Source organism: Phanerochaete carnosa (genome assembly GCF_000300595.1).
Source record: "Phanerochaete carnosa HHB-10118-sp unplaced genomic scaffold PHACAscaffold_7, whole genome shotgun sequence".
In the NCBI taxonomy this organism is placed as follows: Eukaryota; Fungi; Basidiomycota; class Agaricomycetes; order Polyporales; family Phanerochaetaceae; genus Phanerochaete; species Phanerochaete carnosa.
The window spans coordinates 2,258,605-2,277,338 of NW_006767634.1; the positions used below are offsets into that span (position 1 = coordinate 2,258,605).

The 18,734-nt window shown below is 54.9% G+C and overlaps 8 protein-coding genes across 8 annotated transcripts; 2 read left to right on the top strand and 6 right to left on the bottom strand.

Moving 5' to 3' along the window:
* Positions 1–125: 125 nt before the first annotated feature.
* On the bottom strand, positions 126–2,729 carry PHACADRAFT_260093 (uncharacterized protein). The gene is made up of 16 exons (XM_007398256.1): positions 2,433–2,729; positions 2,368–2,380; positions 2,268–2,307; positions 2,033–2,201; positions 1,854–1,968; positions 1,777–1,798; positions 1,557–1,714; positions 1,427–1,487; positions 1,251–1,355; positions 1,180–1,189; positions 1,078–1,126; positions 980–1,029; positions 914–923; positions 786–862; positions 599–724; positions 126–529 (listed from the first exon to the last, which is right to left on the bottom strand). The coding sequence occupies exons 1-16, from the start codon at positions 2,644–2,646 to the stop codon at positions 354–356; spliced, it is 1,395 nt and encodes a 464-aa protein (XP_007398318.1). The 5' UTR covers positions 2,647–2,729; the 3' UTR covers positions 126–353.
* A 222-nt stretch (positions 2,730–2,951) lies between these two features.
* On the top strand, positions 2,952–3,707 carry PHACADRAFT_260094 (uncharacterized protein). The gene has a single exon (XM_007398257.1). The coding sequence runs from the start codon at positions 3,308–3,310 to the stop codon at positions 3,569–3,571; it is 264 nt and encodes an 87-aa protein (XP_007398319.1). The 5' UTR covers positions 2,952–3,307; the 3' UTR covers positions 3,572–3,707.
* A 1,695-nt stretch (positions 3,708–5,402) lies between these two features.
* On the bottom strand, positions 5,403–6,860 carry PHACADRAFT_125491 (uncharacterized protein). Its single transcript, XM_007398258.1, has 5 exons — positions 6,441–6,860; positions 6,255–6,388; positions 6,008–6,199; positions 5,772–5,954; positions 5,403–5,722 (listed from the first exon to the last, which is right to left on the bottom strand). Exons 1-5 carry the CDS (start codon positions 6,745–6,747, stop codon positions 5,438–5,440), a joined length of 1,101 nt encoding a protein of 366 aa, XP_007398320.1. The 5' UTR covers positions 6,748–6,860; the 3' UTR covers positions 5,403–5,437.
* Positions 6,861–7,362: 502 nt separating this feature from the next.
* On the bottom strand, positions 7,363–8,034 carry PHACADRAFT_260096 (uncharacterized protein). Its single transcript, XM_007398259.1, has 3 exons — positions 7,875–8,034; positions 7,693–7,754; positions 7,363–7,635 (listed from the first exon to the last, which is right to left on the bottom strand). The coding sequence occupies exons 1-3, from the start codon at positions 8,014–8,016 to the stop codon at positions 7,570–7,572; spliced, it is 270 nt and encodes an 89-aa protein (XP_007398321.1). The 5' UTR covers positions 8,017–8,034; the 3' UTR covers positions 7,363–7,569.
* Positions 8,035–8,200: 166 nt separating this feature from the next.
* Positions 8,201–10,071, bottom strand: PHACADRAFT_260098 (uncharacterized protein). The gene is made up of 4 exons (XM_007398260.1): positions 9,599–10,071; positions 9,035–9,545; positions 8,846–8,980; positions 8,201–8,793 (listed from the first exon to the last, which is right to left on the bottom strand). Exons 1-4 carry the CDS (start codon positions 10,046–10,048, stop codon positions 8,375–8,377), a joined length of 1,515 nt encoding a protein of 504 aa, XP_007398322.1. The 5' UTR covers positions 10,049–10,071; the 3' UTR covers positions 8,201–8,374.
* Positions 10,072–10,902: 831 nt separating this feature from the next.
* On the bottom strand, positions 10,903–13,088 carry PHACADRAFT_260100 (uncharacterized protein). Its single transcript, XM_007398261.1, has 8 exons — positions 12,732–13,088; positions 12,533–12,679; positions 12,294–12,473; positions 11,934–12,244; positions 11,789–11,882; positions 11,181–11,735; positions 11,071–11,129; positions 10,903–11,014 (listed from the first exon to the last, which is right to left on the bottom strand). Exons 1-8 carry the CDS (start codon positions 13,074–13,076, stop codon positions 10,990–10,992), a joined length of 1,716 nt encoding a protein of 571 aa, XP_007398323.1. The 5' UTR covers positions 13,077–13,088; the 3' UTR covers positions 10,903–10,989.
* Positions 13,089–13,199: 111 nt separating this feature from the next.
* PHACADRAFT_125502 (uncharacterized protein) lies at positions 13,200–14,561 on the bottom strand. Its single transcript, XM_007398262.1, has 5 exons — positions 14,471–14,561; positions 14,345–14,416; positions 14,172–14,296; positions 13,852–14,121; positions 13,200–13,798 (listed from the first exon to the last, which is right to left on the bottom strand). Exons 1-5 carry the CDS (start codon positions 14,531–14,533, stop codon positions 13,450–13,452), a joined length of 879 nt encoding a protein of 292 aa, XP_007398324.1. The 5' UTR covers positions 14,534–14,561; the 3' UTR covers positions 13,200–13,449.
* Positions 14,562–14,851: 290 nt separating this feature from the next.
* On the top strand, positions 14,852–17,959 carry PHACADRAFT_125504 (uncharacterized protein). The gene is made up of 4 exons (XM_007398263.1): positions 14,852–15,576; positions 15,629–15,725; positions 15,773–16,138; positions 16,169–17,959. The coding sequence occupies exons 1-4, from the start codon at positions 15,412–15,414 to the stop codon at positions 16,765–16,767; spliced, it is 1,227 nt and encodes a 408-aa protein (XP_007398325.1). The 5' UTR covers positions 14,852–15,411; the 3' UTR covers positions 16,768–17,959.
* Positions 17,960–18,734: the final 775 nt, after the last annotated feature.

The following is an 18,734-nucleotide window of genomic DNA, read 5'->3' on the forward strand; positions in this document are numbered from 1 at the left end:
GGACAATCGGGCACTCGAAGCCTGGGGAACTTCGCTCGAGGCTATACGCGCGATGCATGGAAAGAGCACTGGGAAGGCACCTATCACCATGCTTTGGATCCGGAGTCCTTGGCGGCGGACAGCGAGGCGTTACAGGTCATAACATAGATACCGGGGGCCTGGTATGAACGTGGGGTATTATACAATTATGCGACCGAGCACACACAGATCGTCTAGTGGCATTAATAACATAACAGTTCGTGCAAAACGCTTGACACATATCACAGCTTGTCACCTTGCAGCCCGAGACCCAAAGCCCATGTCCTTACGATCGCTGTGCAGCAGAAAACAGAACGAAGTGGAAGGGGACCACCTCAGCCCTGCGTGGTCGTGATCGACGCCTCCGGGTCCTCGACGTGCGCGTCGGCCCGCTGGTGCATCGACCGCCGCCACTCGCGCACCTGTTTTCTGCGCACGTACGTCTGGAACAGCGGGATCGTGACGAGTGAGACCGCGATCCACGCGATGAGGACGCCAAAGTTGAGGCCGACTGCACACGAGGCGGGCCCAGTCAGCAAGACGTGGTGTCGTGCATAGAAAGGAGAGAGAGAGAACGGACCTTGGTCGCGCGTCCTGAACAGGATCGTCCGCACCGCGCGCGAGACGTTGTAGAACGGCATCGCGTAGCCGTACCGGAAGATCGTAGGCAGGATCTCGATCGGGAAGAACACGACGGAGACGTTCGCTGCGAGGGAAAACACATAAGACGAGGGAACACGGCGAGTGTTGCTCAGTGCGGGGCTTACTAATGATCCATGGCACGAGGAAGAACGGGATGAAGCGCAGTGTCAGAATCGTGATCATGGCTTCGATGGCCAGGCCTCTGTTAGATGGTCAGCTACATGGCCAGGGTTCGCGAAGGCGATGAGCTCACAGTGCCATCACTATGAGAGCCAATTTCAGAAATCTCGTTACAACATGAGACAGGATGTTGACTTACTCGCACACCAGGACAACATCCAGAAGATCACGAATCCTGCATCGCCGAATCTGCCAGCGCTTCAGAAACGAGTGTTGCAGGCAAGCAGGAGCACTTACCGGCGATTGAAGGGGACGTGGAAGTAAATGCTAAGCAAAGCGTACGCCACTGTCGGCCACGTCAGCGCCATCGGAAGCAGGACCCACCCGTACAAAACTCACGAGAAAGCCACTGGGAAACGGCTGCGTTAGCGCGGCGAGCATGGCCGGGCACCAAACGAGCGAGAACTTACGAAGTACATGACTACCGGGATAACCAGACGGAGGAGGATCAGCCGAGGAAGCGTCAGTCGCCTCTCGAGACCGGACGCGAGCACGCGAGCGTTGAAGTTGCCGAGCTGTATGCAGGGTGGGGGAGGGCTCGTCAGCGTGCGGGGAACGGGCGTGCAGACGCGCAGATGAGGCTTACGGCGGCGATGAACGAGAGGATGAGCATGTAGATCAGGCCGACGAAGTCGATCGCCGTGCCCCTGCGCGCACAGTGTCAGCATATGCGGTCCAACACGAGTACAGCCCAAGAAAACAAAAACGCTGCTCACACTTGGATGTCGAACGGCCGCAGGTTGACGACGGTGTAGTTGACGGGCGCGAACACGAGGTTCGGCGCGCTCGTCAGCAGGTCGTTCACCTGCGACCCTAGCTGTTGCGCTTGTATCTGCGGGTACGCGACGACTGCTTGCTCCAGGGGAGCTTGGATCTGGACGTTTGCGTCAGCATTTTGGGCCACGTTTTCCCGAGTTTCAGCTGAGGAAAACTGACCTGCGGAGCGACGAAGAATACACTGCAATGGTCAGATTCTCGAAGACAGCGTGGCAAGAGACCAAGGCGGCGCTCACTATGAGTTTTCGTTCCGCGCCTCTACGGCGTAGGCACTGGCGACCTGGTTGTTGTAGCTGCTGCCGTCCCGTGCAGAAATGGCGGCGGACAGGTTGCTTGACGCGCCGGCATGTACTGGGTGACACCGCCCGTCAGCTGTGGCCCCTGTGACCAACGGGTCAAAAGAAAAAGCACGCACTGGTGACGGCCGCCCAGGCCCTTTCGTTGACGATCGCCTCCGCGACGTCACTCTCCCCGTTCGGGAACATGCTCGCCGGGACCGTGTACCAGTCGATCTGGTCTTTCTGGCCCGTGTTGTTCATGAACGCCTGCGTGACCGTCGCGCCGACGGAGCCTCCGTCAAAGTCCTGGTTGGTTGGTGCGACATGTCAGAGGCGTCTCTCTCCACTGACAAAGGAAGGCGCAACACGCACGACGATCCATCCGTTCATATTGTGTATGCCCGTTTCGAATCTGGCAACGGGAACGGGTCAGTTTTGGTACGGGCGCTGTGGTGGCGGCGGCGCTACGGACCTCCAGTTGGCACCTGCACAGCGCGTCAGACGGGGCTTCAGGTGGCCGTGAACGGATGTGCTCACCCCAGTAGATGCTCAGGACGGACCAGATCGTAAGGGTTATAAGCACCGTGATCATAAACAGGATCTTGAAGTACATGCGGATCGCTATCCTCGACTTGGGGTCGTTCTCGAATATGTGGTGCGAGAACGGCTGGTCGGGCTGCGCCGCTCGTTTTTCGTCGTCCATCGTCCGCTTGTCGACCTGCGTCTGGGAAGAGGAGGATGGCGGGTGCATTTTGGGTGCAGGCAGGGAAAGTCGCTGGCGCTCCTTCTGGCTCCTCTCGGAGTGGAGAGTTTATATAAGACGCGGCTCTCGCAGGCTCTGGTGATCGCGCCTAGTAGATCTCCAACCCATCTTCGGCGCCGGAGGGATACGTATGTGGGCCATCCTAGCCCTGTTGAGTCCGTTCGCTGCGAAATACTCGCACTTTGTGTTCCCTGTCCGATGCGGGGTCATGCGGGCCATTGCTGATGTAAGCTCCCACGGTCAGCACTTTATGATGCTATCTCCGCCCGCCCGGGCGCCCCGACGCTTCTCCTGCCGTTTTAGGTACCTCCGCCGTTGCCAGCGACTTTGTCTCTGACTACACAACACAGCATTTGCTGGCACTTGCACCAGAACGTCGTGGGCTTGCGTACAATAGGTTGGTGCTGCAGCGGAGCCTGCGCGCCTCCAGGCGCCTGTGACTAACGACCGCTTATCAATCCATCCAGTTCGACATGACTGCAATCTCGCAGCTTCCCCTCCCGCCACATGACTTTTAACTAGCCAGCAGAGCATCGCTAGGAGGACGGTTCGGGGAAGAATAGACTAGTTCGCTAGACAACTCTGTCGGCCCTTCAAGTAGCACATCAACAAAGGAGAAAACGACAGAAAACCCACATTAGTGGTCCGAATGCAGACGGGGATCCCACTCCGTCGCCGGGGCGAACATTTCGGACAGCGCTCGAGTGGCGTCTCTATAGGCACCCCTACACTAGTTGCCGACCAAGTGAGTAGGGGCCTAGACGCGCAGGTGCTAACAGGTGTGGCGGCGTATCCAGGGCTGATGCATGCGGCTGCGTACGCGAAGATAATCTATCTTGCTACGATGTACTCCATCATATACTCCCGGCGGATATCATCAAGGTTCATGCGTGCGGTTCAGCGAAGTCGATGATACATCTACAGATGTTCCCTGGGCAATGTACTGCACGCGTGTGCGTGGAGGCGGTCCCACTGGTTCCCATTCAGGCGGGTCAGACGTCATGCACCCATGGATGCCCTGTGAGTGTCCCTTTACAATATGTCGTCTCGCCACACGATTTGCTGTCTTGCCATCGCAAACTTTGTTCTCTCTGCGGCACTTTGCAAACTTTGCTTTTGAGTCCTCCGTGGTGGACCCCGGAAACCTGTGTCCGCGCGAGAAGCCAGTTGGCGTTCGGGCTGGTCTGCTAGTCCCACTCTGTCGCATGACACCAAGTTCAGCTCAAATCTGTCAGCCCAGCATTCAACACCGGCGGCAGCGTCGAAAGCCAGAACAAGAGTCTCTTCTTTTGAATTAGGGAGGCTCAAAGCAGGCCGCTACGCAGCACTACTAACACCGCACACGCCCAGCCGTGTTGCCGCCCGTCAGGTCTTTTGCAACCGACATAGCGCCATCCACTCTCCTACCCTTGAACTCATCTGCAGTGCCTCGAGTTAGTCAGACTCAATCTCTCACGGCTCAGGCACACACCGTGCCAGACAGCGATACACTGAGGCTCGTTGTAATGCACTCCATATAAGTATCGTCGAGGTTCTTGCGTGTGGCACAGTCAAAGTCGATGGTACATCTGCAAATGTTCCCTGGGCAGTGCGTTGCACGCATGTGCCTGGAGGCAGTTCCACCGGCCCTCTTTCTCGTCTCGCCACGCGGTCTGCCACCCTGGCAGCAGGGCCATCGCAAACCGTGTACTCCCTGCGGCGCTTTGCAACCTTCGCTCCGGAGCGAACTTCGGAAGGCCCGTGAGAACTGAGCAAGTCAGCCCGGGCCCGCGCGCCAGCTTCAAGCTGGTCGTATGCTAGCGAATTGTTAAGCTCTCAGTTCTCATCTGTCATCGACAATAGCGACAGCACCAAGCAGTCCTTTCCTCAATTCGCGCACTTGCACACCCGGACGTGCTCCTCGCTCTTTGCCTCGTCTCTCTCTGGGCTGCTTTGCTACTACCTGGACTTGATACCTCTTTGCTCATGAACAAGGTCTTTGCAACTTTTTTTCTCCTCCCTCGTCGTGCGCAAATGTTGGCCGAACTTCGAATTGTGCGGACTTTTGCCGCAATTCGCAAGTTGTCAAGAATGTTAATGGGAACCATCTAGATCATCTTTCTCGGGAAAATGCCATACATAACATGCGCCGCATCTCATCACCGCTACAGCTGCCACCAACCTTAGGTTATTATCTGAGTCGATTATCTTGATGGTACCCGCTTCAAGTTCAACCAGGACCAGACTCCGCTGACCTCTCCTCAGACTTGCGCTCCTAGATGGATGGCGTACTAGCTCAGCACGGGCCACAGAGCTTGGTTCAAGTGTATAGTAATCGTTTAATTCGAATAGCAACATGTTATATATCTTTTGCACAAACAAAGGGTTCCAACAAGGACAGTTTACAATGGGGTCGTCTACATGGCTGACTGTTTACTCCGCTGCATCCAGTACTCGAAATTCACCATCTGAGAGAAATCATTAGTTGCGACCTGTTGGCATGGTGAAATCCGCCGCCCCACTCATGAGGCCCCCGCCGCTAGGGGAAGCTCGCGGGAATTTGGCTCCATTGCGCGACTGGTTACTCTCTTTCAACATGTTAAATCATGGGCAGGGGGCATTTCAACGAGGGATGATTAGATGCATCAGTGCATGTGATGAACAATAACCGCCGCAGCGAGAGTTGTGTCAGATGATTTTTGCACACAAGAAAAGCAGCATACTATACATGTACATCTGGAAGCATTGATACGACCCAGAACAATTTTGGAACATGTATTGCGTGATATGATATGTACACCTAGGATGACGAAACAGCAATTCTATTTATTTTCTCAAGAAGAATCGCATGTGAGGAACCGTCCTCTGCAAGGACCTGTATATCCTCGGCATCCCAGTCACACTTATCTATGTATTCAGCGGCTCCCGACATGTGAAGCGTGCGTGCGCACGCCGCGTGAATAGCAAGTAGTCGAGGGTCGGGTAGAGGAAGATCATCTCGACCCGGAACCTGGGCTTGGAAGCTGATGGTTCGCTCCAGGCCTTTCCGCGCGATCAAATACTCCTTGGTTACGCATATCTTGTACTTATAAGCGTCAGCAAAAAGGCAGTTCGCAGAGGAGAAGGTAGATCACCTCATTCGGTGTGTTTGTGCCCTCAAGCCAAAGTTTCAGATTATCGAAGTGGACATGGAGATAGTTGACCATTGTGAGGATGTCGGATAGATGGTGTATACCGCTCCTCTTCACAATCTCGTCCACGAATGTACCCAGTCCGAACGAGTGGAGGACCGAGAGAACAGATGCCGCATAATTTCTCTACCGCGAGGTGAGCCGCCAGACCCGTAACACACTGCTGCAAGAGAACACACCTTTCTATCATGATCCGGGTTCCCGGGATCGGCATCCTGTAACGTAGACTCGGACAAGACATGGCAACAATTGGTGTTTCCTGCCCCTGAAGCGTCCAGAGCTTGCATTGAACAAATCGCGGGACTGCGGTCTATAGAACTGATGTCGTACTCGCCAGTGAGCATGCAGCGAAAGCCGTCGCGAGCTAGTGCCTGCACGAGACTTGTGAGGATATGCAACACATTATAGAACCAACAGGGAACACACGCGTTTTTTGGCCGACCTGTAATCCTTGCCAGAGCCATCCAGAGCGTCTCTCAGCATGTCTTCTAGAGTCATGACCGGAGACCGCGAGGGGCATTCGGAGGACGGGGGAAGCGGAGGTCCCTTGGCTTGCCGAACTACATGGACATTTGATGAGAGGCACCCGGAAGAGCAGAAAACGACATTCACATGCGCGCAATAGATTTTCTCGATACCGGAGACCGAGGTCGTAGATCACAGTACCAAGGTCGTGTGAAGATGAGCGGACTTCCGTTGAGACACGGCTGATGGGTTGGTCTCCCAGCGTCGCTCTGAATTCGTGGAAAGCAATCATGAGGAAGCCGACGATCCTCGCATGCATCACTGCCTCCTCATTCTGGGCGGAGGCAGCAGCATACTCAGCGTCCAGGACTAGACTGTAGGCACTCCGCAGATTGTTGTCGACAGAGATGCCGATGCTTGTCTCGAGGCTTGGTGGCAACGGCGTAGGTGACATGATGGATGAATGTACAAGAGTCAACACCAAGCTGAGTTATTACACAATGCCCGACATTAGGAGCATCCGCAAGTCGGTCGATCATTGTCTAAATTACGATCACCGTTGCGAGCAGGAATAGACGACGCTTAGACTGAGGTTGTCATTACCAGAGTGAGGAGGGTGTTATCTGGCAGCGCGCGCTACACGAAGGATGTCAATATCAGCTGGACTTCTACAGGTATCGGTTCGCGAGTGTGCTCACTTGCAAGAACAAACTCGATGGTTAATACTCGCGCAGAATTTGCTGAGTGACTAGTGCCTTGTAGCTGCAGAAATATATACCCGCTTGCATGCTTCGCGTTGATAGCATAGGATTCATCTAGTATAGAAAATCACCAGCGTAGATCAAGGTCCTATACAACGAGGATGTAGAAATCGCTGAACAGACAGGGCTTATACCCTATACAGAGTCTGACTGGATCTTGCCCGAGACTCGCTGACTAAAGAGTCGTGCAAAGAATCTATCTAATAGCAGTGAATTACATTATCCAGAAGTACTTTCGGAATTCCGTATGTGACGCGCATCCTCCGATGCTACGGTCTACGCATTACGCACGCGCCATTTTGTATCTCTTGTACTTGCGACGGGAATGGTTTGTATCTGCCTTGACACTCGCCCGGGATGTTCCATCGGCCACTTCACGAATGGGATGAGCGGCATGTGCACCAGTGGGGGCCCATATCCACGACCTAGCGACATTGCCCCAGACTTCAGTCAAGAAAGAGATGCCCCGAAACATGTGTACACACGCCACTCCATCCGTTCGGGAAGTGAGCCTCTCATGTCCGCCTTGACGCAGCTTGCTGCGCTGCGGCCTGAGCAAGCGCAAGTTCCTTCGCGGCCTCCTGTAATTGCCTCTCCTGTTCAACCACCTTTCGCCGCAATACAGCCGCAACACGCACCTCGCGTCCACGAGCCCTGTTCGCCTCGTTCGCCTCATTCGCCTCCTTCAGCGCAAGAGCCTACGTCACCCGCACAAACTCAGGCTCCGCAACCTTCCGTCACATGCTTGAGCTGACTCACCTCTGAGGGCAGATGTTCAGCGAGAAGACAGAGACGCAAGATTGGCGGCACAGGCACGCACCTCGTCCTCTCCGCATCGTATCCATATGCACGGCGCCGATCATGTAGACACCCCAGCCGGTGATACCTACGAGGGTGTACAGCAGTCCGCGATGTAGGATATCGCCGATAGGTACCTGACGCAACCGTTGAAAGACCGACATGGAGGGTAGCGACCAGAGCTTGAACAGTAGTGGCGGAAGAGGCTGATGCAGGTGCGAAAGCAAGTCTTACGGAGGTTCCGTTGCGCCTTGGATGCAATAAGCGCCTACTATGTCCATATCGCAGAAAGATGAAATGCTCAGCCGACCCTGAACTGCAATAGCTTCAATCGTCACGCAATAGCATCACTAGTAAAATGGTTGTAAAGATTGCAGTGCGGGATAGCAGACGATATCCAACGGATATTAGGAGTACATGAAGATGTATACGAAGCAACGATAACATCTCAAGCAAAAGAGCGCAACCGAAGCGGACGCCGACGATGGCAGAATATAACGCCAAAAATGCTCCGCCCATTCATTACGATGTCGCGTTGTTGAAAATCAACAGGTTGACAGTGTCCTTGGGGAGGACGGCGAACACGTTGGGGGTAGCAAGGTTGAGGAGAGCCTTCTTGAGTTGCTTGGGGGTGAGGGTCGGGGGCTCCTTGGGAACCGGTGCAACCTCCTCAATAAGGCTGGGCGGCGGCAGGAAGGTCACCATCCAGCTCGGGAGCGCGGCATGAGCCATCGCATACACGTTCGTGAACGATGATGGTGCGAAGAGCGACAGAGCCGGAGGAACGAGGTCGGGGCTAACCTCGGGATTGAACCCCTTCGATGGATAGATAGAGAGCAGGTACGCCATCAAACCAGCGGTGTGAGGCGACGCCATGGAGGTACCAGACATAGTGGTGGTCGCGGTGGTGCTGCCAATATAGGTGGACTTGATTGAAAGACCTGCAGCAAGTTTAAAAGACTGCATCAAACATTAAATCGCACGCGGACATACCAGGAGCGAACACGTCGACGCATTTGCCGTGGTTGGAAAAGTAGGCGCGCTCATCAGTGATAGTGGAAGCACCGACAGTAACAGCGCTCTCAGCGGCAGCCGGAGAGTAGTTGCAGGCATCGCGGTCGTCGTTGCCTGAAGTGATTTTAATACAAACGCAGTGGTGATGCATCTACCAGATGAGCTTACCAGCAGCGACAGCGAAGTTGAGACCCTCATCAACAGCGCTGTTGACAGCGTCGTTGAGAGCGCGGGATTGACCTCCACCGAGAGACATGTTGGCGACGGAACCTTTGTGCGAGGTCTTTCCGGTAGCGGCAAACTCTGCCTTGGCCTGCTTCGCCTTGGCCGTAGCTGATTCCGAAGCGAACATGACACCCGCAACGACATCGGACATAGTGCCGCTGCCATTGGAGCCAAGAACTTTGACAGCAATGACACGGGCGGCCTTCGCGATACCGTAGGTCTTAGAGGCGATAGTGCCGGCGCAGTGCGTACCATGGCCGTTCTTGTCCTCGTCAACATCGTTTTGAGGAAGGGTCTTGCCCCAAGAAGCGCGGCCTTCAAGATCCTCGTGCTTGATGTTGATGCCGGTGTCGATGACGTATACATCGACGCCTTCGCCACCCGCAGGATCGTGGACATACTTGGTGAAAGTGCCGAGCGATAGCCTCTTGCGATAACTCACGCGAGCTAGGCCCTGAAATCCGACATCAATAATGCGTAAGTACAAAAGCGCTAGGGGTCACATACCCAAGGAGCGTTGTTCTGAGTCTTCATACTAGAGTCCAACACAGACTCAACCTCGAGAGTACGAACAATCTGGTCCCTCTCCACGTAATCCACCTCCGGAAGTTGTCGTATCCGGTCGACGACAGCCTCATTAAACATTCCGGCATAGCCCTTGACGTGTCCGTCGTAGACATGACGGAGACCCTCGGCAAGCTCGTCACCAACGAGCGGAGCTTCCTGGTGCGCGAGCTGCACGAAGTTCATGTGGTTCTGTAGCACTTCAGAACCAGTCTGCGGCTTGAGCATGACGATATACGAGTTATTAACGGTCCCGTGAGGGTGCTCCTCGACGAGGAGCGGAGCGATCTTGAACGTCGACCGTACACTCGAGGTGTCGTGCAGGTTGGTGGAAAGCGGGGAGGCCGCTGCACCAAGTGCGACGGCAAGTAATGTGAGGTACATAGTAGGCATCGTCGTCGTCGTTCGGGGGGCTGAACGACGTTGTGGGGAAAGCGCGTCCTCCGCAGTTCTGCGCCTGATAACCCAGCGGGGTATTTGGTGTTGTTTACTCCAGAGGCTGTTCGCGGCTAACCTTATCGGCTTCTTGCCGGCAGCATTCTGGCCCTAGAATACAGACTCCGACAGTAAGACAGCATGGATTATACCTTAAATGGAAGTGAGCATCAACTGAGCTCGAATCTTGCCAGATATTCTGTCGAGATTTACACCCCTTTGGCAAGCGCGAAGGTTCACAGTCGCCTCAGCTGTTGTGCTCGTACGCAATCGTCCTATGATGTGCATCCAACGTTCAGGCGCAGGGCCCGACCGAGGCAGACTACTTTTGTAAATACGACGGCACAACGACAGTGCACACCCTTATCTGTCCGGTCCTGCGCAAGGTGAGGCAACCCTAGAATCGTAGCACGCGACCTGGGGCGGTAGTAGTGAGGCCACTCATCGCACAGCAGTTGCGCTCACTTGCACAAACGTAGGCTGCAATCGCCGCAGTCTTGAACCCAAAGCCGCTGCTGGCTGTTTGACGCCCACAGGTCGGATCGAAGTCCTGTTCAAGGCGATAGAACGTTCAAGTTGAGGCAAGATACCGGGTTTCACAGCTTACGAGTCATCATTCAACTCGCGATACACTTGAGGTGTGCAAATGCGTATATTTGTGCTACCTTTGAGCTGTAGTCCTAGCAAGTGATGCAGTGCCACTGCATTGTCTTACGAAGGTCGGGACAGAGCATCGGGCTCACGCGTACAGCTTCTGTCGTTGCCTATCCGCTTCAGCAGCTTGAGCGCAGTGAGGATAAGACTACATCTATTTGTAATTGAGTTCTCTGAGCTATTACAACAGCGCACGACTGTAACGCGATCCCATGCTTATTACACTTGTGCTAAGGACAGCTGGTCTAGGGGGTCGCACGGCTAGGCCATCTAGACGAACAACTTTGTTAGTCTCTGCCAGGCAGGAATTCAGAAAGAGAGCAGACCTTGGGTAAAGCGAGCATTCCCTGACAGTGTAGCGGTTGGCGAGCCAAGCAAGGAAACGCTACGAGGCTTTCAGCGAGCTTTCAAGCACACATGATCCGGAGTCTCTTACCTCAACACCCAAGCCGTACCCACCATGCTCGCATGTACCGTACTTGCGCTGATCCGTGAACCAGTAATACGGCGTTGGATCGATACCTTCCTTCTTGTACGCCGCAGAGAGCTCGTCCTGGTCCGTCATACGCATCGAGCCGCCGACGATCTCGCCGACACCGGGCATGAGCAAATCGCAGCTCTCGGTGAACAGGTGCACGTCACCGTCCCCGTATGGCATCCTTTTCATGTAGAACGACTTGAGCTCGGCAGGGAAACCGTACAGGAACATCGGCACGCCGAGGATGTCAGTCATGCGTCGCTCCGCGGCCTCTGCGATGTCGTCGCCCACAGCATGGTCAACCATCTTCGGCTTGCCCTGTTCGTCAAGAATCACATTCCCATCGGCGTCCTCTGCTTCGTGCTGGATCCCGTGCTCGTTCAACCACTTGATTGCGTCGACGTAGGACATGCGCAGGAACGGGCGAGCGGGCGCGGTGAAGTTGGGGTTGAGTTGCTTGATCAGAGCGGCAGTCGTGGGGTTAGCGAGCAGCCGGTCGACGGTCTCACAAATCTGGGGAACCTTCTCAGCGGCAGAATATCACGCGCATACAGTCAGATACGCACAATTGCCTCTATGTGAGTCAAGAGGTCATCGAAGGTGATGAAGGCCAGTTCAGCCTCGAGGTGAGTGTACTCGCTCAAGTGACGACGAGTATGTCTAGCACCGACATTGAGACACATGGAAATTATGTTACGGGCGACCACTTACGAGTTCTCGGCGCGGAAACTCTCTTGGACGCAGAACACGTCCCCGAGAGATGGCAAGCACGTCTCAAGGTAGAGCTGCGAGCTCTGCGTCAAGTACGCAGGCTGACCATAGTAGTCGAGCTTAAACAGTGTCGCACCGCCCTCGACCTGCGTCTGTACGAGACAGGGTGGGGTAACCTCCAGGAGGTCATGCGAGACGAGCGTGTCACGGAAGGAAGAGAGGAGGGCGGCGCGAAGCTTGAGGACAGCGGAAGCGATCTCGCCACGGAGGACAAGGTGGCGCAGGTCAGCGAGGATCGATGGGTCCGATTTCTGTGAGGAGTCAGAAGATGAAGCACAGGATAAAGATGAAGGGACGCACTTCGTTCAATCGATTGGTGAACGCCTCGTCACCACCGGGAGCACCACCCAACACCTTCCAGTAGTCAACAACAAGCTCATGCCCGCCCGGCGCAGTCTTGCCTTCGGGGACGGCTTGTAGTGTGCCGTGCAGTTGGACGGTGGACTCAAGGGTCAGAGTCAACGCTGCATAAGTTTGCGCCTGTCATGCTGAGAGCATTGATACGGGTCCCGGTACGGTAACTCAGGGACATCACTGACCACTTTGCCAGAAAGCACGCTTTGAAGGTAGCCTGTACCATCACGGAGAACGATGAAGATGATATCCTTCTGGTTACGCAGACGGTGCACCCATCCAGAGACCGACACACGTTGGCCACGAAGCGACCCGAGGTGGCCAATTTTCGCCTGAGAAAAACAGTGAGAACGTGAGGGGAAAAACAGAACGGCCGCCGTGCACCTTCTTCGCCTTAGCGAGGCTCTCGTCTTCGGTGAGGACGATCCTCTTGCTCTCCTCAATGAGCTTTTCCCGCCGCTCGCGCTCCCCTTCCTTCTCCTTCGCCTCGCGCTCGGCAAGCTCCTCCGCCTTCTTGCGTTTCTTCTCGAGGCCGTCTGCGCCCTTCTTCGCCTTCTTCAGCGCAGACTGTGTCGGCTCTTCGTATGTGCCCGCTGCATCTTTGCGGACGAGCAGCTTGGCTTCTGCATGTGTGTACAGCGCGAATGCGAGCGACTGATACGGCTGCTCGGGCGTGCCCTTGCCAGTTTCGTCGGATCCGATGCTCTCGTCAACGTGGATGGTCGACATGGTTGTGACTCGCGAATGTATGCACACTTCGACCGACACGCGACTATTTATAGTGGTGGTAGGAGTCAGAGATAAGTTGTGGTCACTCGACTTCGTTTCAAGCTCAACGGACGGATATCGGGGATTGATGCTCAGATCCTCCGATTCCATTCTAGATAGCTAAGCCATCCATGCGTGGCGATGTTGCCGCGCCAGAGAAAAGTCATTTACACAGATGAAGGTGGAGGGAGACCCGGCGACCCGGCGATGAGCGCAGATACCATGTCCGATGGACAGGGCTTGGGTCTGACTCGACGGGACTGACTCGATAGACGAGATAGTGGTGTAAAGCTATTGCTACAGTGACTATGGACAATTTATGCATCCTCCAGCATTAGTCCAAAGCGCAGCCATAAGTAGTCCGGGCAACGTTCCTCCACGATTCGGGGTTGACAGCGAACGTCTCCGCATACTCGACCTCGAGGTGATGCAGCCGCCTTCCTACGATGACCAGGCTGTGAAGGGGCTCGCCAAAAACCTCTGGTGGTTGCGCCAAAAGCTCAGCAAGAGTACCCGAGACGATGCGCTCCCGTCCCTCGCCACCTCCGACGCGAGACATGCCAATAGCCAGAGTCTTCTCGGGAGTGAGGATGCCACCGTGTCTTGACTCTTCGATTTCCGCAAGCTGCGAAACTGCCTGCTTGACTGACATGTAGCGTGGAGGCTCGTAGATCTTCCTCCCTCTGAGAAGCGGGCAATGAATATGGCCGAGAGAATTGAATGACAAAAAGCTTACCGTGCAAGGTTCTCCTCGCTCTGCTCCTTCACCTTTATGTCCAATAGCACAAGTGTGTGCATACCGAGATCGACATTTTCCTTAATACGATCGTAGAAGCTGTCTGGCTTCCAATTCTCTGTGAAAAACACGAGCGAGACGGTCTGTCCGAAGTTGTACAGCTGGAGGCCGCAAGCACCGATTGCATTCATGATGGACGCATTGTGGATTATCCTCACGGGGATCTTGGCGGAACGTGCGCGCAGGACGATATCCGTGTGCGTGGTCGCACTTCATATTGTTAACTTTGAGCAGCTACTTCCATGCATGGTGTTACTCACCCAAAGGGGTCTCCGACCACAAGCATGGCCACATCCTCCTTGTCCGCGTCCTTCAGAATCTCATCGCTCTCAGTTTCAACCATGTCGCGATCAGCAAGGATCAGCTCCTTCCCATAGAATTCTTCCTTGCTGCACTATTAGCTGCATTCATCTGCAAAAAAAAGAAGGCTCACCAGCCTGTCCTTTTGTATCATCAGGATGCTCGTGTAGGCCTCCAAGTAGACCCTTGAGCACCCTTTGACAGCCTGAGCAAAACCTATCAATTCTCTCACAAGGTAGTGAGCATCCAAATAACGAACCTCAAGTCCTTTCACTGTTATGTCCTTTTCATCGCAAAGGCCGAGCCCGATAATGTAGAACATGTCCAAAATGCGGAAAGACCCTGCTTTGAAGCTGAAGGCAAACTGGAGATAATTACAAGCGCCCATCTTTACCATGGAGATAAGATAAGATTCGCCGGAGTTAAGATTCAATCTTTACGCTTTCTTTCGTACGTGCTGACGTAGTACTTACAGCATGATATGCACACTGGCTCTGACGCTGTCAAGTACTTGAATTACTCACTAATACCATGCTCTCCTCAGCCAATATTTGGCCGGACTAAGATTATTCCACGCTAGACGGAGTCTTCAGAGTTGTAAGATTTTTTTAGTCTATGCATTCGTCGATTTGTAGGGTGATTTTATTGAGAAGTTCGTAGCGTGGAGGGACGGTCGGTCACTCTGCAGGAGCCTTGCGGCATGGAAGACGCAATCCGACATCGTAGCATTCAAGAGGGCATCCTCATCGGTACCTTCCTGCCAACGGTCCTTAACTGCGTGCCTTGGGTCCAGTCCGTGCCCGAGCTCACCGAGAACACCGAGAGGATGATCACCCCCCTGCCCTGAAATGGCACGAATTTCTGCGCGCCCTGAAATGGCCCCCAAAGCGACCAAGCTTCCAAAAGGCACCCGAGAACGCTGCGGGAATACGAAATATCAAGGGTCCATTTGGAGGTAACGCCACTCACAGGCAGCAGGTTCACATCTCAATGACGGTACCACACTGCGGATGATTCTTAAAAGGATCGTTCTTGTGCGCGCCAGGCGAGGGAATGCGCTTTCACGGAGGCCTCCTCGTTCATCGAGTTATGGATCAACTCTAGATCGATCTGTGCATCGTATGGCACCGCAGACCTGGCCATTGAAAGTCGCCTGCCATAGTTGCAGCTGTGAACTAAACCTCTTCCCTCGAAATCCCGATGCCACCTAGCCCATCGACTATCCCAGCAGACGTTGTACGATGCGTCGTGCAGTTCTTACTATGTCGAAAGGACCTTTACAGCTGTACATTAGTTAACCACATCTTCTGCGACGTGTCAATCCCGGTTCTGTACAGAACACTGGACATCCGTATCCCAATCGTGGTAAGCTACACCCAACCACTCTAAATGTTATTTATGCCGGTGGCTCCCTCAGAAACGCAGCGAGAGCAGAATACAAGTGCTTCACCCATTCGACACTATTCTACAGAAACCATCGTACGGTAAGTATGTGAGAAAGATTCTGCAATGCGGTGCGTCGCTCTCTCGACTTTCGTTCTTGAGCTGATCGCAGATATAGCTAGGCACTTCTCGACCGAAAGGTTGGAGGCGCTGCGACTTTGCCACAACCTCCGCTCTTTCTCTTGGACGGACAACTGTTCCCTAGGCGATACAGACACTGTGTTCTGCGTCTACCTCGACATCTTGCAGGATATCGGCATCAACGAGCTGCACGTCAAGGTTTCTTCTGGTATCAGCAGCTGCATGTGGACCAGATTGATGCGCTTCCATGGCATCTCAAGTCTTGGTGTCACCTCATCTCAACTACCAGCAAGCGACCTCGATGCATGGAGCGCGCGTGTGGGTTCAGCCCTCACGATGCTGGACTTCAGCATATCTTCTGAAGCCGCACGTTACCCACAGTGCAAGTCCTCCACCTCTCTATGTTTTTCACATCACTGACTAGTTCCGGTAGTTCTACGCCACATGATTCACCTCCGAAGTCTCCGTTTAGATGCACCCACGAGCAGCATACCGGACATCCTGTGTTACCTGCCACACCTTACCACTCTCGACGTCCGATACCGCACCTTGGGACAAACGACAATGCCTTTGACGCAGCCTCTCGCGCGCCTGCAGCACCTCACAATCCATGTTATTCAGGATGGCGGCGTCGGCCTGGGAGACTGGATCCTCGCTCTGGCGCCACATCATAACTCCCTGCACAGTCTGACGATCCACAACCGTGCACCGCAGGGCAATGCCACGGTTCCCCCGAATTTCATGCAGCGGCTGGCCCAGCTGCACGGCCACTCCCTCCGCCAACTCTTCTTGTACAACCTCGCTCTCGGAAGCGACGGAGTACGCGTGCTCTTCACCGCGTTCGGCAGGCTCGACGCGCTATCGTTCATCCCACTTGTGCCCAACCTGGTACGTCGGCCAGAATCTTGTAGCAGCCGCCCGCAGGCTGACCATCGGACGCCCTTCATAGCGAGCCATATCGGACGTCGTGCATTCCGCATGCAACCTGAGGACGCTCATGATCCAATATTCCCGCGACACCCCGTCAAATGACCTGCGGAGCTTGGCGAACCTCGCGGAGCGCTGGATGGACCGCGGTAGGGGATCGGTCTTGACCTGCATCACCTTTGGGTCTGAGATTTTCAAGGTTAGGGTCGGTGTGCTGAAATCGTGTTTTAAAAAATACTGACCGTATGATAGGGCAGGTGGAAGTACTCGGAACAGCAGCGCCGGCCGGTTTTCGGGATTTACCGAGATGTCGAGGTGCGAAGTAGGTGGTTGTAATATTACACTCTGCTACCAATACATCTCCATTGCTGCTTGCCTCGGCACAAATCATATACACAATGCTGAGTCTGGCTACATACTATGACACGTCACTTGTCTGTCCAGATTATACTCCGTCTCACTATACGCAATCTCGTAGCAAGCGCTTCCAGGTCGTCCCTCGGATGGTTCCCTGTACACCCAACCGCCCTAGATTTGTTCACTGAGTATGGATATGAGTGTTATTTGGGAGATTCACGCACTCGGAATACGTCGTTCCGTAGGGTCATCGACACCAGCTTTGAGCCTTCCCGACGTAGCCACTGTTCGGCACAGTGGGCGGTGTAGTCTTGTGGTAATAGGGACTTGCAGCCTACCGACAAGCGGCGCAACTCGTGTGCGCCGCAGATCGCCTCGCCGACAGCGTCCTGTAGCCGAGCATGAGTTAGCTTGCAGGTGCCAACCGGGCGGTAGGCGCACCATATTCTGCTCCGTTAATTGGCACGACAAACTCTCGAGCACCACGAATGACTCGCACACAAACGCGAAGTCGTGCGGGGTCATGCACATGGCGTCGAATACGAGATCCTTCAGAGTCGCCCCATGTGTGCGCGCAATCCGCCTCAAGAACGTCGGGGCAATTGCCCACTGGCTCGGTGCAGACACTACCTGGGATTCGGCCGCGCAGCGGTTGCGCACGGTCAGGCTCTCCAGCCCAGGACGCGGCACGAGCTGCGGGAGCCACTTCCACAGTCTGCGCAGGGAGTACTGCCCGGCGACGTAAACTGTCAGGTGTTGAAGACGGCACTCGGGCGGCGCAGACCTGGGTTCGGGCTCCGTGCACGGGAGGAAGTGCGTATCGAGGACAGTCAGAGCGGGGAGCACGGCGAGGATTTCGAGCACGTCCCGCGTCGTCGCGTTTCTCAGCGTGAGACTCGTGAGTCCACGCAAGCGGGAGAACACTGCAGAACGGCCGATCAGCGCACAAGGCGAAAGGGAGCGCGGGGAGCGTCTTACATGGGACGCACGACCGGCTCCTGTCGTCAGGTCCGGCGAATTCGAGGTGCGTGAGCCGCTCGCGCAGGGCCGCGGCCATGCTCTCCGCGCGCACGACATCGGACCCGCGCGTCTGCACACCAACGCTTGTCAGGTCTTCCATGTATAGGAGCCGTGTGAGGACCTGCCCGCTGAGCCCGGGCGTGCCATGTACGTCGAGCTTCGGCACGCGCAGGCGTCTAAGCACGGACAGGTATTCGATGAGCACGCGCTCCGTTCGGGAGGGCGGGGCATCGGATGGGAACGTCCATGTGAAGGAGCGCAGATGCGTGCAGAGACGCAACGCGGCGAGGAAGTCGATGAGAAGCATCGGGTCTATGGTTGCCACATCCGCTGCGGAAATGTCAGTTTGGTACTCCAGCGACATCCAAGCTGAGATTGTGGGAGCTTACACGACTCGCTAAAGTGGCGGACGAATTTGCCATACCAGGGTTTCTGGAGGATGGTGGTACATGGATGTACAAGCTCGGCATGCCCGTCTTTGCTGTATCTCTGGTTCATAAACTTGCCTCAGTCTCTGCGCCGAGTGGATATAGCGGAGGGCGTGGTACTTACGACAATGATGCTCCCCACTTCGATGTTTCTGTACAGCACGGCAACAGATTCCGCGTGGAAAACATGGTTGGCGAGCGCACAGCTACGTATATCAGCTCTGTCCAGAACGTGCTCTAGCACAGGCCTCACGAGCTCAACAGGCA

Coding starts and splice junctions, on each gene's coding strand:
- PHACADRAFT_260096 (XM_007398259.1), bottom strand. CDS start 8,016: ATGTCGGTCTTTCAACGGTTGCGTCAGGTACCTATCGGCGATATCCTA. Junction 7,755..7,874: donor TACGATGCGGAGAGGACGAG/GTGCGTGCCTGT, acceptor TGCGGGTGACGT/AGGCTCTTGCGCTGAAGGAG. Junction 7,636..7,692: donor ACAGGGCTCGTGGACGCGAG/GTGCGTGTTGCG, acceptor AGGCAATTACAG/GAGGCCGCGAAGGAACTTGC.
- PHACADRAFT_125491 (XM_007398258.1), bottom strand. CDS start 6,747: ATGTCACCTACGCCGTTGCCACCAAGCCTCGAGACAAGCATCGGCATC. Junction 6,200..6,254: donor ACAGGTCGGCCAAAAAACGC/GTGTGTTCCCTG, acceptor AGTCTCGTGCAG/GCACTAGCTCGCGACGGCTT. Junction 5,723..5,771: donor GCACAAACACACCGAATGAG/GTGATCTACCTT, acceptor GACGCTTATAAG/TACAAGATATGCGTAACCAA.
- PHACADRAFT_125504 (XM_007398263.1), top strand. CDS start 15,412: ATGCCACCTAGCCCATCGACTATCCCAGCAGACGTTGTACGATGCGTC. Junction 15,577..15,628: donor ACATCCGTATCCCAATCGTG/GTAAGCTACACC, acceptor TGGCTCCCTCAG/AAACGCAGCGAGAGCAGAAT. Junction 16,139..16,168: donor CAAGTCCTCCACCTCTCTAT/GTTTTTCACATC, acceptor TAGTTCCGGTAG/TTCTACGCCACATGATTCAC.
- PHACADRAFT_125502 (XM_007398262.1), bottom strand. CDS start 14,533: ATGTTCTACATTATCGGGCTCGGCCTTTGCGATGAAAAGGACATAACA. Junction 14,417..14,470: donor TAACAGTGAAAGGACTTGAG/GTTCGTTATTTG, acceptor GGTTTTGCTCAG/GCTGTCAAAGGGTGCTCAAG. Junction 13,799..13,851: donor AGCGAGGAGAACCTTGCACG/GTAAGCTTTTTG, acceptor CCCGCTTCTCAG/AGGGAGGAAGATCTACGAGC.
- PHACADRAFT_260100 (XM_007398261.1), bottom strand. CDS start 13,076: ATGTCGACCATCCACGTTGACGAGAGCATCGGATCCGACGAAACTGGC. Junction 12,680..12,731: donor GCCTCGCTAAGGCGAAGAAG/GTGCACGGCGGC, acceptor TGTTTTTCTCAG/GCGAAAATTGGCCACCTCGG. Junction 12,474..12,532: donor GCGTGCTTTCTGGCAAAGTG/GTCAGTGATGTC, acceptor TCAGCATGACAG/GCGCAAACTTATGCAGCGTT.
- PHACADRAFT_260098 (XM_007398260.1), bottom strand. CDS start 10,048: ATGCCTACTATGTACCTCACATTACTTGCCGTCGCACTTGGTGCAGCG. Junction 9,546..9,598: donor CTCAGAACAACGCTCCTTGG/GTATGTGACCCC, acceptor GTCGGATTTCAG/GGCCTAGCTCGCGTGAGTTA. Junction 8,794..8,845: donor CGTCGACGTGTTCGCTCCTG/GTATGTCCGCGT, acceptor AACTTGCTGCAG/GTCTTTCAATCAAGTCCACC.
- PHACADRAFT_260093 (XM_007398256.1), bottom strand. CDS start 2,646: ATGCACCCGCCATCCTCCTCTTCCCAGACGCAGGTCGACAAGCGGACG. Junction 1,969..2,032: donor GGCCTGGGCGGCCGTCACCA/GTGCGTGCTTTT, acceptor GGTGTCACCCAG/TACATGCCGGCGCGTCAAGC. Junction 1,030..1,077: donor CACGTCCCCTTCAATCGCCG/GTAAGTGCTCCT, acceptor AAGCGCTGGCAG/ATTCGGCGATGCAGGATTCG.
- PHACADRAFT_260094 (XM_007398257.1), top strand. CDS start 3,308: ATGCAGACGGGGATCCCACTCCGTCGCCGGGGCGAACATTTCGGACAG.